At 39.4% G+C, this 17,042-nt stretch overlaps 1 protein-coding gene and 1 long non-coding RNA gene across 2 annotated transcripts in view; both read right to left on the bottom strand.

The window, feature by feature from the left end:
* LOC121654152 (ribonuclease inhibitor-like) overlaps positions 1-16,968 on the bottom strand; it is a gene marked incomplete at its 5' end in the record, with an annotated part of 136,450 nt that extends 119,482 nt beyond the window's left edge. Inside the window, 3 exons of the mRNA XM_042008123.1 lie at positions 14,129-14,293; positions 15,701-15,859; positions 15,959-16,968. Coding sequence (XP_041864057.1) covers positions 14,129-14,293; positions 15,701-15,859; positions 15,959-16,968 — 1,334 coding nt within the window. The remainder of the gene's footprint in view (positions 1-14,128; positions 14,294-15,700; positions 15,860-15,958) is intronic.
* Positions 5,520-6,540, bottom strand: LOC121655519. Its single transcript, XR_006013232.1, has 4 exons — positions 6,471-6,540; positions 6,296-6,390; positions 6,000-6,126; positions 5,520-5,642 (listed from the first exon to the last, which is right to left on the bottom strand). It is a non-coding gene; the product is annotated as an uncharacterized LOC121655519 (long non-coding RNA).
* Positions 16,969-17,042: the final 74 nt, after the last annotated feature.

The raw sequence follows: 17,042 nt of genomic DNA, 5'->3' as shown, positions 1-17,042 counted from the left end.
CAACTTGTGACCTCAGAGATGAGTATTAGACACTGATTTATATATGTGCAGCCTCCACAGATGGTCCAGTCAGAACAGATGAGGTATACAGCACCAGTCCAACACACTTCTCCTTATGTCACGTTTTATTGTTGCTGAGTCACTTTCTACGTATGAACACATGTATATCTGTAAGTCTGTGGTTTCTATCAAGAGAAATAAAATACACAGAATAATCCTACGGAAGCTGAGAGTGGTCAATCTCAAGTTTTTTTAACACTGCCTGCCAAAAACAACACTGGCCGGAGAAAACCCACGCAGAGATGGAGAACATGCGTCAGACGTTTTCTGTAATCTTTACTCCTGTACCCAGACAACCTAAACATGTCCCATTCTCCTTCAAAAAAGACATCTTCTCTTCTTGTGTCCTTTTATCCAGAAGAAGGCAAATATCTAAAGAATGACCAGCTCCACAAAACAAACTAACGAGTTCTTCTCTCCTTTATTCACAGGTTCCACTCTCTTCTGAACAGATGTTACAGTTACAGCAAAACTACTGCTTCTAGTTTCTGAACCAGTTTGAGACTCGACCATTTTCAGTTCTTCTCTCCTCATTCCAGGTTCATCTTGGATATCTCCAAAAAAGACAGATGCTTGCTATCTTGTTTCTCCACAAACTCCACAATATACTGAAACATGACTCTACAGTAAAACTTCTCTTGAATATGACAAACCGTGCTTCTCCACTTATCCCACAACTTATAAGGGAGCTTTCTTATAATGGTTTGTATATTTGATGGAACATTTAAGTCACTCAAAGAATTTCCCATGGAATTGCGACATTCCTGTAACAAATAACTACAGGCTTGTAAACTTTGATGTCTTCTGCCTTAACCATTGGCCAGGAAAGCACCTTATCAATGTAGGCAGAAGCTATTTTGAATGGATCACCAAAATGTTGTTGAAGTAGTGACTTTGCCTTTGAATATCCCTGAGAAACAGGCAAATGTTGACAACTTCGGACTAAATCTCTGGGTTGACCCTTCATATACTGCTCAAGGTAATACAAACAATCCTTCTGGCTTTGAGTTCTTCCTTCAATGTTATGTTCAAAAGCTCTTATGAATGTTTGGTATTGCAGGGGATCACCATGAAAAACCTGTAGATCTCGTTTAGGTAAAAGAAAAAGCGACTGTTGTTCAACCAATAAAGATGTTATTTCATTCTGCTTTTCCAGAACTGTGAGGAAACGTTGATCTGTGCTGCTCTCTAATGCAGATACAGATGAGTCAGGAGAACTATGTGTAGCTGTTTGATGTAAAGCAGCATTTGATGTTATAGGTAGACCGGCCCCAGTCACAGCAGCGGGAAGCCCAACATATTATTTATCTTTGGTTTCACAGCAGCGTAACTGAGAGAAAGGACATCATCTACAGCCTCTGCAGCCAATGGTTGTGTGTTAAACTCAGGCACAAAATGTTGAAGCATTAGCATTCAACTGTGTTCTCTTTCTTCTTTTCAGTTAGCTGTTCATCCCGTCTGCAGAAACATGACACACAAGAACCTTCATACGCCTTTAACACACTCACTTTAGCCATAGAAGCAGCCAGTTACATGTCTAAATCTAGCTCCTCCTTCTTTCTCCACAGCAACTCCTGCTGCTCCTCTAAAACATGCTTTTCTTTCAGCAGTCTCTGATGAGCCTAAAGAGCGGCTGTCAGTCTTTAATCGAGCTGATGATGTTGTGGAGGAAGCAGACTTGCTTACCACTGTACTACGTCTCTTTCTTCTACTAGACACATTAGAAACGCTGTCATCTGGTCTAATGTCATCTATTACATTTTCAATATTACTCAGCATCATTCCTCTTTATCATTGGAAACATTGGATCCTTGACATGATGAACCAACAGCACCCACTGCAACAGGTTCTTTTGTCACCTCCAACAACCATTTCTTTGTTTCAGCCACAAAAGCTATTTTATGTTATTTAACACTATCAAACCACATATTTTTCTTTTCTTGTTCTTCAAGAGGAAACACAGGAACTTCCATAGCATGAAGATGATCTGCCTCATTATACAGACTTGATATATTTTCAAGACATGACTGTATTTTCCAACATTACCAGCACTTTGCATAAGATCTGTAATTCCTCTTATTGCACCTTTGATCCTTTTTACCTTTGCTTGACGTTTTCCTTTGGAGCCTTTCAACTTTATTTTTAAAAGCTTTAGCTGTAAGTTTTGTTTGTCTCTCCCCAAGTGTTTCATTTAACTCCATTTTTCATTCACAAAATATCCAGTAACCACAAAAATATTTGCTAATTTCCAACTATACACAGTCTTTATTTATTTATCTATTTATTTATAACTTATGTTTCCACATATACAGTGTATTATTTTGTACTAGCGGTGGGTATTTACGTACCTAAATACCGATAGCCTCGAACCAGACTGACCGTCTTAGAACCAGAACTACGGCAGCATTCCCAAACACAACGCTTTAGCCGCTTGACACACGAACAAAATCCCAAAATAAACAAACCAGTAAAATCACCTTATGCTAAAGTACCGATCAGGAAACTAAAACACCCTTTATTAAAAAAACAACCATAAATGTTTTCAAACACACTGTGTGTGTGTCGTGTTATAGCAACGACTACGACAGCAAACAAGCAGCAGCAAATTGTGAATAAATGGGCTTTACGAGACTTCAATGCACGTTCACGTCTACCGCTCACAACTTTAAAAGCAAACTCAAACATCCAGGGTTGTACCGATAATACCATTAAATCTGCTTCAACAAGTAGGCGAATATCTCCTGTTAACAAGATGCTTTTTGTTAACTAAATAACAGAATAATCTCCGTTGACGGATAAGTTACTAGTTGACATTTTTTCTCTTGACAAAAATAATTTTCTATTGACAAAACATTGCAGCACACCAACTTAAATTTGAATGTTTTGTGGAATCATTTATTAACCAGCCAAGCTTTATGTCCTTTAAAAACTTTTGTTTTGGGGATGACTTCTATTCAGCTATCGTCACTCTTTAAAAACAGTAACAGCTTTATTAAATTAAAAGCTGGTAAATCCCCAAGATTCAGTTTATCTAGAGGTATTAGACAAGGCTGTCCTGCCTCTCCACATCTTTTCTCTTAGTTGTTCAACTCAATCTGGAATAAAACCAGGTTTGGCTAATTCCTAATACATCTCTGATCACTAATAAAAGGAAAGAAATCTCCTTCAGGCTCGTCCATAGCATTTACCAGCTAAAGTCTAGATTCAGAACAGATTTACATGAAATATTCATATACTTTGCAGTTTTAGTAAAAACTCTCCTGAAACGATGGTCCATTTATTTTGGTCTTGTCCAGCTGTAAAAGTGTTTTAGTAAAAGATCTGCAGTCTGATTCAGGATGAAATTGATGATGTTTTTGCTTTATGTGGAAGGATGTAGTGCTTGGTCTTGTAGCGAAGGATCTGCACAACAGTCCTAGTGTGAACTTAATTAATCTCCTTATTATTATGGCCAGATTTCATGTTCATAAGTGTAAATTTACAGGTAGGAAACCAGGCTTCATTTCTTTGTTTGATTAATTCAAACATTACATCCTCTCTATACATTATTCTAAAAAACAAAAAGCAGTTAAAACTGTATGTGTGTGCAGGATGTTTAATATGTAGACATAGTCTTTAACCCCCAGTATGTCTTTTTTCTTTTTCTTTCTCACTTCTCTCTGTTCTCATGTTGAACTAATGTTTCTACATTTAGATACAATAAGTTTTCTTTACAATTTATATGTTTAAGTTGTCAATTTCCTGTATTCAGAAGCTTTATTTTATTATATAGACAACTGTATTTATTGTCTTTGTAAATGCTTCACGTGTAATAAAGTAGAAATAAATAAAAAGTAAGCCGGTGTCCTGCTTCTGGTGCCTCTGGTCCGGGCTCTGGCCCGCCATCACAACCGACTCATACACCAAAAAACAGCCTGCACAGAGCAGCAGTTTTTACTCATTATTAACCTCTTTATCTCTTTTTATTCATCTTTCTACATCAACTGTACGCTATTTATTCTCTTTTTAGTGAACAATTATGAATTAAATCACGCTCCATGTTCATGTTTAAAATGATTAATTAAAAAGCCATCTCTCAATAACTCCACAGCACACTCTTATATACCTCCGGTTGGTTTTAAACATTGTTTTAGAAGCTTAATGACACACAAAACAATAATATATCCACAAAATGAGCAATTAGCCGTGGTCGGCAGCAGCTACATGCACCGCGGTAAAGTTGGTTTGTTGTTGGATATTGGCTTGACATTCGGCAGGGATCGTCTGCCAATCACCTGAAAAATGTTCACTAAAAATCAATGAATTGACTTTTTATCATTCTTTTTGCTGTAGTACATCATGTTTATCATGTCCTATCTACTACAGGTGAGATTATTCTGATAAAGTACTTTATATGCCCATAGTATGCATTTATGACCTGAAAATATTCACTAAAAATCAATTAATTGACTTTTTATCATTCTTTTTGCTGTAGTACATCATGTTTATCATGTCCTATCTACTACAGGTGAGTGTTATTTTTTTAAAGTATTTTGTATGTCCATATTATTCATAATTACCTAAAATTAAAACATAAGGCTCAAAAAGTTGGCATCAGGTTTATTTGCAAATTTTACAGGCCCACTTTGCCACCCTCGCCTTTTTGAGTTGGTCTTCTGTAAGGTTGAGACACCGCTCATGGTACCATCGTCCGCAAGTGTCACACTGTATCTGTTACATTAAAAAAGCAAAGATAAAATCTTTATTACCTTGTGTGCAAATAATTTTGAATATGCAAAAGAGTATCATTTTCTGACAGTAAGCAAGATTTTGTTATATTTTCTTTCAATTTTTTTATGTTTTTACATTTCCTTTTAATTGTGTATGACTTTTATCAATGTCTTGTGACCATCCACTGTCTGTCAAATTTGACTGCAAAACGAATTTACCCACTGAGAGACAATAATTTTTAAATGTCTTCATAGTGATAATATAGTAAATTCCTTACACTGAACTCTCTTCTTTTTTTTAGAACATTTTGAAACACACTCTTCCAAAACTTTACAATAAAATCCAAAACATAAATGTACAAGACACTGTGACAAAAACTCACCCAATGAGTAGTCGGAGGCCCTGTTCCCGGGGGCTTTGAGGCAGAGCACATGGCACAGTTGTTGTCCATATCAAATACTGAAATAAAATACATTTCTGTTATTATGTACATATTAGCTGTGTTAGTATCAAATTAACTTATCAACTGTATTATAAATAATGCTCAACTCACATACATCAAAGGAGATTTAAAGTCTATCTAATACATTTATCTGTATTCTGATTCCTTTATCATTATTTTTAATAAATAATTGATAATTGATAAAAAAAAAAACTTTTTTCTTATTTTTTGATTATTAGTTCATCTGCAATGCATTTTCAAGAGATCTTTTCAATGAAATCTATGACACTTCCTACAGAAGAAAAAAGAAACCTGAATCCTTCAGTACTGCCAGTGCAAAGTTGGTCCTTTCCAAAGCCATGTCCCTCTTTGCAGTTGGAAAGGACATGGCTGGAAGTGCAGGATATGCCTCCATCACTGCCTTTGCCATCTACAGCAATATACAGAATTAAGAAAGTCATCTTAGAAAATGTGATTTTGAAGTGTTGTTGTTCAGCCTGTGTGTTATTTCATTCATCCTTTAGAATTTGTTTTTGTGATTTTGTCATGTGAATCTACTTATTTTAATTAATTATTTTTGTTTATGGACACCCTCGAAGACGAGATGTTTCATCTCAGGAGACTATCCAATGAATGAATAATTGATGAAATATTTATTACGACTTAAAATTACCCATACCATGTCACTTCATTGTAATATTCATAAAAAATCTGTTCCATAATGTTTGATAAAGAATCAAAGAGAGAGAAAACTGAAACTCCAACTTGTCACACACAGGGCCATTACCATGGTGACAATGACGCCACAACTGCAGTTATCAGACTGCAGTGGATGATCCATGATCAGTCCTCTCCATCGGATCTTTCCCCAGTCATTTTTTCCATGGAGGATCATGCGCATCCTCAGATATTCCCTGTGGAAAAAACAATTTTTTTATAAAATGAAATAATGCAACATTGACATGTAAGTAATAATAAAAAAATCTTTAAATCAATAAAAATGCATCAGCTAATTTCCTTAGTTGACTGTGTTGTTGTGAGTTCTTTTTTTGTAGAGCCTTTTATAAAAAAATGATGACCTACTGAATTCTTTTTGCAGCTTTCTCCGACTCGGCTTGCTCTGACTCATTTTTCTCAGGATCCAGGAAAAAAACTGCACTTATGGCAGGCAATACATACTACAAAAATAATTAATGTTATTTCAAAAAGCATAATAAACAAAGGATTTCAAATCATTAATGAAGTAACAATTGCTTACCAGTAACTTCCAGTGCACTCCTTTAATATTCACAAATGAAATGATGCCCTGAAATTTGTTGAAGTCTGTCTGTAATGGACATATAAAAAGTAAAATATTAAAAAAAAAAAAGGTTTGAGTTTTCTTGATATTTAAATACCATATTCTCATTTTTTATATATATTTGTATCATGAAACACTGTAGGCTTATATGTGTACATATATGCTGTATATCTATCTGTCTATCATATAGCCTATGCCTTTTTGAGTCTGAATTTTGAGATTTGGAGCGCATTCACGGCCACACAATGGGATATGATTGAAAAACAATAATGAAATGAAGAAAAAAAAAGAAAAAAACATTACAATTACAAAAGGCCTTTGCACTGCCTTTGCTGATTGGACCTTATTTCTAAGTGTGTCAAATTCCACAGCTTATTTTACATTTTTAACTCTGTACAAGCTGAGATTTCTTAACTTCTTAATAAAATTCAGTATCATGAAAAATATAGCTCATGTTTTCCAAAAAACAACTTAGTAGCTTTTAGTAAACTTTAGTAAAAAAAACATGCTTCCTTACCTTCCTCACAAGCTGCTGTTTTGCCTCAAAACTCAAGAGAAAGTGGGTGGAGTATAAATTAATTTTATGGAAGAATGGGATTTTGAAGTTATAACATTTTCTCTGGAAATAAATAACCAATTACAATGAGATGTTACGAGTTGGGTTTCTATTCTTTTTTGTTCCAGCTTCTGTAATATTTTCTGGAGTCATAGACAATATTTAGGCCAGAGCATCGAAGGCGGTCCAAAGGCCTATTTAAATCGATGTGTTTATTGAAACCGTTGTTTTGTTCCCTTTTTCTCATAACATATTGATTACAAATTTGGAGGCCTTCGCGTTTGGGGGCCTAAAGGGTCAATTAATTGATTTTCAGTGAATATTTTCAGGTCATAAATGCATACTATGGGCATATAAAATACCATATCAAGATAAACGGACCTGTAGTAGATAGGACATGATAAACATGATGTACTACAGCAAAAAGAATGATAAAAAGTCAATTCATTGATTTTTAGTGAATATTTTCAGGTCATAAATGCATACTGTGGGCATATAAAGTACTTTATCAGAATAATCTCACTTGTAGTAGATAGGACATGATAAACATGATGTACTACAGCAAACAAAATAGTGAAAGATCATTTTTATCATTTTTGGTTACCAATTTTCATGACTTCATTTATGCTGAAACGTGTAATTTACACACGGTCCCTTAGTCGACTACGGCGAGTGATGGTCGGTTTACAATGCGAAGTCGCTATTTTCTGGTAAAATTTTCAAATCGCAAGGACAGTTTACATAAATCTTGTAGTATATTAAAGTATGATAATGTATCTATAAGCTACAGTCTTTGACCAAGTTGGCACCGCCGTGGTCTGTGATTAGAAGCACAAATAAATACGAATGTCAAGCCAATATCGAATAACCAACCAACTTTACCGCAGTCAGTTAGCATGCTATGCTAGGAGCTAACTGTTATCACTCACCGGAGTTTTCTCTCCACAAAAACACAATAACACGGTGATATCCGGCAACTCAGAAACCTCCTCGTGGGTGTGGATACCTTCCAGAATCAATAATTCCACATGAAATGAAGCTTTAACCACTCTTCATCCAGTTATTAGCATCAGCATGCTCATTTTTACAGCAGCTATAACTCAGTGGTTCTCACACTTTTTCTACCTGCCCTCCTTTTGGAGAAATAAACCTTCCATCCCTTTAACATTATATATGAATTTGATGAATCCTGACCTGAGAGTTTCCAGTTTGTAGTTTGGACTCTTCAGTCCATCACACAGCTTCTTCAGTCCTGAGTCCTGCAGGAAACCACACACACTCAGCCTGGAGAGAAAGAGGGAGATAAAATTATGGAGAAAGTTTTACACACAGTTAGTGCATGCACCAACCTGTGTATAGCCTGCTGCAGTCACTCCTTAGCTTTTCCTGTTTCTTTAACTTTTAATCAGCTTTTTGTCTTAATTGTTACTTTCTATATTTTACTTTTCATTGAAGCTACACCCACTCCTACAGGTTGGTTGAGATTTTTTGCCTTTCATTTAGCTGCAGGACTGTTCCTGTCATTGAGTCAAGGGACTGCAGCACTATTTCATGCTGCTCTGATTGTTTACTCCAGATGTCAGCTGCTTGCCCTGCAGCCAGCTGCCTTATTGGCCAGAATAATAGAAATTCCTGCTGTCAACACAGAGGCTGCAGAGGTGGAATGAAGACGAGGAACAAGAGAGCTGGGTGGCTGTGATCGAGGATCCTGGTGATGGTTCATGTCCATGGTCTGATACAGGTTTTCAAATGGAAACACAAAACGCTGCATATGGACCCATAGTAGGAACCTATAACCCCGTCCATACATGGAGCCCAGAATTCACTGACTCTTAGCAAATGGCTTCTACATCTGCCACCAAATACAGTCACATGCAAGGCTAAGCATCAGACACTTCACTGGTATTTACTAAAAAGTGGAGCTATAACTTCTAGCATGACTGGGTTCATTTGGTTTATTCCAGTTGTAGTTTCAAGCGTTCTTTTTAAATCAGAAAGAGTTTTCTAGAAGCTGTAATTTTAACTGTGTCTGTGTGTCTGTCAGACTAGTTTTGAACCATATTTTGTGTGTTGGTCTACAGCTGTAAGTCTGGATCTTGGTACTGACTTGTTATAATCTCACTGTTTGGATTTGTGTTATTTAGCTGATATATATATATATATATATATATATATATATATATATATATATATATATATATATATATATATATATTTAAATATATATGTGTGTCTTCACGGTTTCCATGGAGGGTTTCCAGATGCTGCCAGAAGCAGCACTGCTAGCGGTAAGAGGAAAGGAAGAGGGCTCGGCATACTAGTAGATAAACTATGTCAATCTGGCTCAAATCTCCATCAGAGAGCACATAAGTTGTGCAGGCAGTGAACTGTTTGATATTTGGGTGGGGCAAAGAGGAGGTGGCAAAGAGCAGGTGATTACTTCAGTGGGCTCACCACCTGCAGAATGGGACATAGGGGTCAGGTGCAGTGTTAGCTGGGTGGTGGGTGAAGGCAGGGACCCTGGCGTTCTGATCCTTGGCTGCAGAAGCTAGCTCTAGGGACGTGGAACTTCACCTCTCCAGTGGGGAAGGAGCCTGAGCTGGTGCGTGAGGTTGAGCGGTTCCAGCTAGATATAGTTTGACTCGCTTCGTTACACGGCTCGGGGTCTACCCTGGTGGACGAGAGGATAATCTCCCTCCACCTTCAGGTGGGGGGATGGGTCCTGACTGTTTTCAGAAGTTCAGAGTACCCACGCTTTTTAGAGTCCTTTTAAAGGGTGTTTGACAGCTCTCCTTGCAAGGCGCTCAACCACGACCCATCAGTCTTGCTCAGGGACACTTCGACATGAGCTCTCTGGGCTGGGATTGAACCGGCAACCCTTGGGTTACAGGACGACCACTCACTGAGCCATGCTGCCCAGTGTAAAAAGTGTAAAAGATATTTCAGTGTACTGGAAACAAGTTCACTAACAAGGTAAAATAAAAATATTTAGCAACCATGTTGTATCTCATTCTTGTAAGGGAAAATTATACATATAACTCTTATAGGACGGCAGAGGGACTCCGCTCAGACACCACCGACATCCAGAAACAAAGTCTGTGTGTGGAGCAGCCCCCAAATCACACACTGGGAGAAGTTTTCATTTTGAGACTCCCCTTCATTACCTGCAGTAGTTTAGATACTCGAGACCTGGCTTAAAACCCAGAGAGAGACTAAACAGGGTCCATTACCACATTGTGGTGAGGTTTAAGGCTTTTTAGTAAGTTTTGTGCCTGAGTGTGGACAACTCGAAATGGAAGAAAACCAACAGGAGACGTCCTAGTTGTCCTAGAGTCCTCGGTGCCTGTTGTGGCGGTAACCCCAGAACTCGTTGGTGGACACCGGCAGTAAGGGATGCCGTCAAGCTGAAGAAGGAGTCCTATCGGGCCTTTTTGGCCTGTGGGACTCCAGATGCAGCTGATGGATATCGGCAAGCTAAGCAGAATGCAGCTTCGATAGTCCCTAAGGCAAAAACTCAGGCATAGGAGGAGTTTGGAGAGGCCATGGAGAATGTCTTCTGGACGGCATCGAGGAGATTCTGGTCCACCATCCGGCGGCTCAGGAGGGGAAAGCAGTGCGCCGTCAACACTGTGTACAGTGGGGATGGGGGGCTGCTGACCTCGACTCGAGATGTTGTGAGGCGGTGGAAGGAATAATTCGAAGACCTCCTCAATCCCACCAACACGTCTTCTGATGAGGAAGCAGAGTCTGGGGTAGCTGGTGCTGGTTCTCCTATCTCTGGGGCTGAGGTCGCTGAGGTGGTTAAAAAGCTCCTCAGTGGCAAGGCCCCGGGGGTGGATGAGGTCCACCCAGAGTTCCTTAAGGCTCTGGATGCTGTAGGACTGTTTTGGCTGACACGCCTCTGCAGCATCGCGGGGACATCGGGGACAGTTCCCCTGGACTGACAGACTGGGGTGGTGGTCCCCCTCTTCAAAAAGGATGGTCCTTATGTGCATTTATGTAAATACCAAACAGCAGTTTCCCTGCTTGGTTCTCTGTGGTGATGCAGGCTGCAAGTCCCCTGATTTCCTGAGAACTTTAAGTGTGTGCGTGATTTGCACTAAAATTGTCATGGTTGCTGCTCTGCTGGGCCTCCAGTCCCTCATCACGCTCATCTGCTCCACCTGTGGCAATCCTGAATTTAAATATAATAAAAACCTTAAACACCAAAACAACAAATGTACGTTGATGCAGGTAAAATATTTGTAGGTTATTGTTATTTCTGCAATAACACAGGAAAGTGCTCTATAAAATTATTACAGAGATACCTGAAGAAAATAAAACCTATTTCATTTTGGTTTGATAACCATGGATGGGATTAACCAAGCCTGTGTGTATGTCTTTAGACTAGCTCAGCCAAAGCTGTTTGACTGTTTGACTCTCATTGCTGCAGCTTTTAAATAAAATACTTAGTTTGATTCTCTCTTAGAGTGTGACCTTTGATATTAAAATTTCCACTACAATCTTTATAAACAGTCTAACATACCGAGTTATTTTGACCCTGGAGGACAAAATGTACATAGAAAATGTGAAGACAACACGAGGGCTACAAACACAACATGTTAATGCATTTACAGTAATCTCTGGAACGCCGCCTCTCTGCTGCATTTCCAACTTTCGAAAGGTTGTCAGGTGTTTCACCAAAGAAATTAGGATTTATTTAATGCAAATGTAAATCTTGCATACATCTCCCAGCGCCGTCGTTTAGGACAGAAAGGTGATTCTAAGGGCCCACACACACCCCTATGACTAAATATTATGCATAACTATAACTAATATATATTAATACTAATGCATCTGAGTTTTAATCATTTCAATAACCTCCTCTCCTCATAAAAATGGTTTGATCAATGGTTCGTTCTTCCTCATGGAAGTGCGAGCAAACTTCTGCATTTTAGGGGATAAGATGATGCCTCCCAAACAACACAAACCTGGAAACCAGAAAAGACTTGAGAGGGAGGCCAGGAGTAGGAGCAGCAGAGAATATTAGACATTTCTTCTCCAGGAATGGTGAGAGTACAACTACAGAGGACTGAAACCATTTCTTGGTCATTCATTCATTGTCTGTAACCACTAACCTTAGATGGGTCATGGAGGATGGAACTGTAACCGACCACACACAGATGCTGCGAGTATAAATCTGCCTTTAACTGTTAACGGGTGAGAGGAGGCGTACACTCTGGACAAGTCACCAGTTCATTGTAGAATGATTCCTGCTGTAGCTAACTGAGCGTTACTAATCTGGAGGTCAGCTACAGTGAACTATGTTTCACACACTGTCTCTCAGTCAGAGCGACTGGAACAAGAAGATAGATGGTTTAATGGCGCGGGTCTGGTGAGGACTGAAAACTGGAGGAAGAGATGCTGAATCCACATGTCTACTGTTAAACTGAACTAACCTGCCACAGCAGCAGGAAGTCAGAGCTCCAGCAGCAGAAACATTCCCTCAGTTACGGCTGCATTGAGTTTTATTATGAAGCATCGAAGTTCTGCTCAGTAATTATGAGCATTAAGTAAAGGTCAGTTACGTTATTAAGATGTGTTCAGATCTAGTCTTATAAAATGTTATTGGTGGGACACATGAATAGCCTAAATAAAAAAAAAATAAACAAAGAAGTTAAATGTTTTTTTGTTGTTTTTACAGCAATATAAAATAAAATACACCAAATACTTATTGCCTCATGAGGGTGACATCACTCAATTATTTTTTCCTCTTACATGAGTGTTTACTAAAACTAAACTGCTCTTGACATGGGTCTCATGCAGGGGTTAATTTTACATTCCTCCACACACATGGCAAAGTGAAAGTGTCTGCTAGAGCCATGGTAATGTTCACAAAAGCAATATATAATGGAGCAATGAGCCTTTATGCTCTGCTGCTCCAGAATCGTCTGAGTCCGACCCAGCAGCAGATCTTCATCTCCAGACGTCCAATGATGCCTTTGAGTAGTTACTAAGACATTAATAAACCCATTAGCTATTTCAGTTATATAATCAATAGCAAAATACAGGCTAAATTTATTTATAATTCAACTTAAGTCTATGTCTTTGTTGTTGACAGAGCCAGGCCCGTGTCCCCAAAGCAAGGCTCCTTCAGAAAGTGAAGGGAATTGTTTAAGGGACAAAAAACCCAAAACTTTAAGTTATTGTTTTTTGTACATCAGTGCTTGATTGTTCACAATAAAATACCCAATGCCTCTTTGTTGAGTGGCTTATTGAAAATGTATTTGCAATCAGAGGTTTAATAACATGGTTTAAGTGGTGATGGGTACCAGAGCATAAAAATCTGAGAAACTAATAATCCATCATTACACAATACTACTACTACTACTACAATGTAAAGAAGAAAACAAATTGGGTGTATTACATCAGGCACCATCAAGAACAAAGAAAAACATCATAATACACAGACGTAAAGAAGTGGCAACAATCCTGGAATAGAGGGGCCCAGAATTCCTAAAAAAAACTGTCCTGACAGCTCCTGTGCTGGTCCTTCTTGTTCATCATTAAGTTTTAGGCCACAGACAGAAAACCCTCTGTCATTTATATGTAGATATAATTAACTTATATAAATAAATAAGGAACATTTTACACAATGTTTTAATCTCCACATTTTTCATTTGTGTATTTAAATAGTTGTGAAAAGGTTTCAGATCATTGCATCACAGAGACTGAAGCTGAAACAATACAAACACAAATAAGAACAGCAGAGAAAGCTCACCTGAGCTTGGCTTCATCGGGCCGTGATCTTCAGCTCTTACTGGAGCAATTGGCAGCCGAATGTGAAGCAGCTGGGATGAGAATCAGCACCTCCAAGTCCGAGACCAGTGTGGAAAAGGGTGGAGTGCTCTCTCCGGGTCTGCAATAGGGTCCTGCCCCAAGTGGAGGAGTTCACGTATCTCAGGGTCTTGTTCACGAGTGATGGAAGGATGGAGCTGGAGATCGACAGGCGGATTGGTGCATCACAGAGACTGAAGCTGAAACAATACAAACACAAATAAGAACAGCAGAGAAACCTCACCTGAGAGTTTCCAGTTTACAGTTTGGACTTTGCAGTCCAGCAGACAGATGTTTCATTCCTGAGGCTTCGATACTCAGGTCCAGTTTTATCAACCTGGAGGACTGGGAGCTGAGAACTGAGGACAGAGCTGAACATCCTTCATCTGAGATGGTACATCCACTCAGGCTGAAGAGAAGGAATTTAACAAAATCAATGATATTTGTATTAAAATTATGTGACATTTAATGTTTATGAACAACTAAAATACATTCCTCAAAATAACAAATCCAGAATTTGCTCTGTACAGGCAGAATATCTGCTGAACTTCTAATGGGGAGCTTTGAAAAGTGGAGATACACAATCTAGTTTCATTGTTAGTTCTCTATCCACAAGTTTTATCTGACTTTCTAACATTTATAGGAGAGATTGTGCAAATATCTCCCATGGGTTTTAGTGACAGTTCCCTAGGTTTGGGCATCGAGAATTGATTGGAACAGGGACTGACTTTCCAATTCTCCCAGAATGGTTCAAATTTAAAAATTTCAATTCCTAATTTAGATTCCCGGTCTCCTGACCGGAAGACAAACCAGTATCTGTATAACCTGTATAAATGGCATTTGTACTCCAGAGTATGGATACACCATCCCTGGTCTGGTCTAAGTGTCCAGTCTGCTCCAGAACCTTCCTTACAGAGTGAAGAACCTGGAAGTGTGTGAGCAGCAGCCATGGTAAGAGCTGTCTGAAACCATCAGATGCTAATGAAAGCTGCTCCAATGCTTTCTTTATGACCTCTTTGAGGAACAGCGTAGCTTCCTTTATGAAAGGAGATAATTCCATAACACACTTCATTCTGGCTGCAGCCTTGGAAGCAATGCTGGTGTTTATCCAGTTGTACTAACTGGTAAATGTGTGGACATATATGAGGACAGTGGGGTGTGTGTGAGCAGCTGTGACAACATGTTTTACTTTTCCTTCCCTTTAATCACCAAGCTTGATTATAAAGTCATATTTTATATCTGAACACGTTCACATGACATATAGTTTCCATGTCAGTGTGATCAGACTGCATTAGATGAAATATCTGAATCCCTTTCTGTACAATATTTATTGAACATCTGTAGTTTCAGAGCTGCAGAATAAAACCACAGGTGAGACTCATTGTGGTCGGATTCTCAATGCAACGCTGTCATCTTTTCTTGGCTCCTCTGAATTTATCCCACCACCTTTCCTAAACTCCATGATGTTTTCCATCAGGGTAAAGGAATTTAGGCAGGAAAAAGCATTGGGGGTGATTCTGTTTACTATGTGACTGAACCACTGGATGGAAACAACGTGATAAACAAGCAGGACGAGCAACGTTTCAACCAAAGCTGAGAGACAAAGTAGAGCATCTTTATTCAACCAGAGGCTCATTTATACCTTTAAGTCCTAAATAAAACACATGTTCCTTCATTTTAAAAGATGCGTTACTCTGGACATATTTCATTCACAATATTTCAAAGTAGTTTAGAAAACATTGCAGATTATTCCATCACAGAGATGTTTGAAGCTGAAACAGAGGAAAAACATGTGAGAGCAGCAGAGAAACCTGACCTGAGAGTTTCCAGTTTCCACTTTTCCAGTCCATCACACAGCTCCTTCAGTCCTGAGTCCTGGATTCTCAGGTCCAGTTCCTTCAGACTGGAGGACGGAGAGCTGAGAGCTGAGGACAGAGCTGAACATCCTTCATCTGAGAGGGAACAGCTGCTCAGTCTGAAGAGGAAATAATAAGACAAGTAATAATCTGTCCCATGATGTACCCTTATACCAGCAGCAGTATATTTCTCCACATCCTGCTATATATGTACTTACAGAGCTTTGCTGGAGGCTTTGACCACTGGCAGCAGCCTCAGAAGAACCTCCTCTGAAGGAGAGTATTTCTGCAGGTCAAACACCTCCAGATCTTCTTCTGATGACAGTAAGATGAAGACCAGAGCTGACCACTGAGCAGGAGACAGTTTATCTGTGGAGAGACGTCCTGATCTCAGGAACTGATGGATCTCCTCCTCTAGAGAACGATCATTCAGTTCCTTCAGACAGTGGAACAGATTGATGCTTCTCTCTGCAGACACATTCTCACTGATCTTCTCCTTGATGTACTGGACTGTTTTCTGATTGGTCTGTGAGCTACTTCCTGTCTGTGTCATCAGGCCTCGTAGGAGACTCTGATTGGTCTGCAGTGAAAGACCCAGGAGGAAGCGGAGGAACAAGTCCAGGTGTCCATTTGGACTCTGTAAGGCCTCGTCCACAGCTCTCTGATGGAGAAGGTTTGAATCGGGTTTCTTAAAAGTTGTGGACAACCTAAAGTGTGCTTGTTGTTCTTCCATCAGGTTGATTCCAGACTTGATGAAGGTCAGATGGACATGAAGAGCAGCCAGAAACTCCTGAACACTCAGATGGACGAAGCTGAACACCTTCTCCTGGTACAGTCCTCTCTCCTCTTTAAAGATCTGTGTGAACACTCCTGAGTAAACTGAGGCTGCTGTGATATCGATGCCACACTCTGTCAGGTCTGATTCATAGAAGATCAGGTTTCCTTTCTGCAGCTGATCAAAAGCCAGTTTTCCCAGAGACTCAATCATCTTCCTGCTCTCTGGACTCCAGTGTGGATCTGTCTCAGCTCCTCCATCATACTTGACCTTCTTGACTTTGGTCTGGACCACCAGGAAGTGGATGTACATCTCAGTCAGGGTCTTGGGCAGCTCTCCTCCCTCTCTGGTTTCCAGCACATCCTCCAGAACTGTAGCAGTGATCCAGCAGAAGACTGGGATGTGGCACATGATGTGGAGGCTTCGTGATGTCTTCATGTGGGAGATGATCCTGCTGGCCTGCTCCTCATCTCTGAACCTCTTCCTGAAGTACTCCTCCTTCTGAGGGTCAGTGAACCCTCTGACCT

This window comes from Melanotaenia boesemani, chromosome 2, assembly GCF_017639745.1.
Source record: "Melanotaenia boesemani isolate fMelBoe1 chromosome 2, fMelBoe1.pri, whole genome shotgun sequence".
Classification (NCBI taxonomy): domain Eukaryota; kingdom Metazoa; phylum Chordata; class Actinopteri; order Atheriniformes; family Melanotaeniidae; genus Melanotaenia; species Melanotaenia boesemani.
Note: the sequence above shows the minus strand (reverse complement) of the source record. Positions and strands in the feature narration are given on the sequence as shown.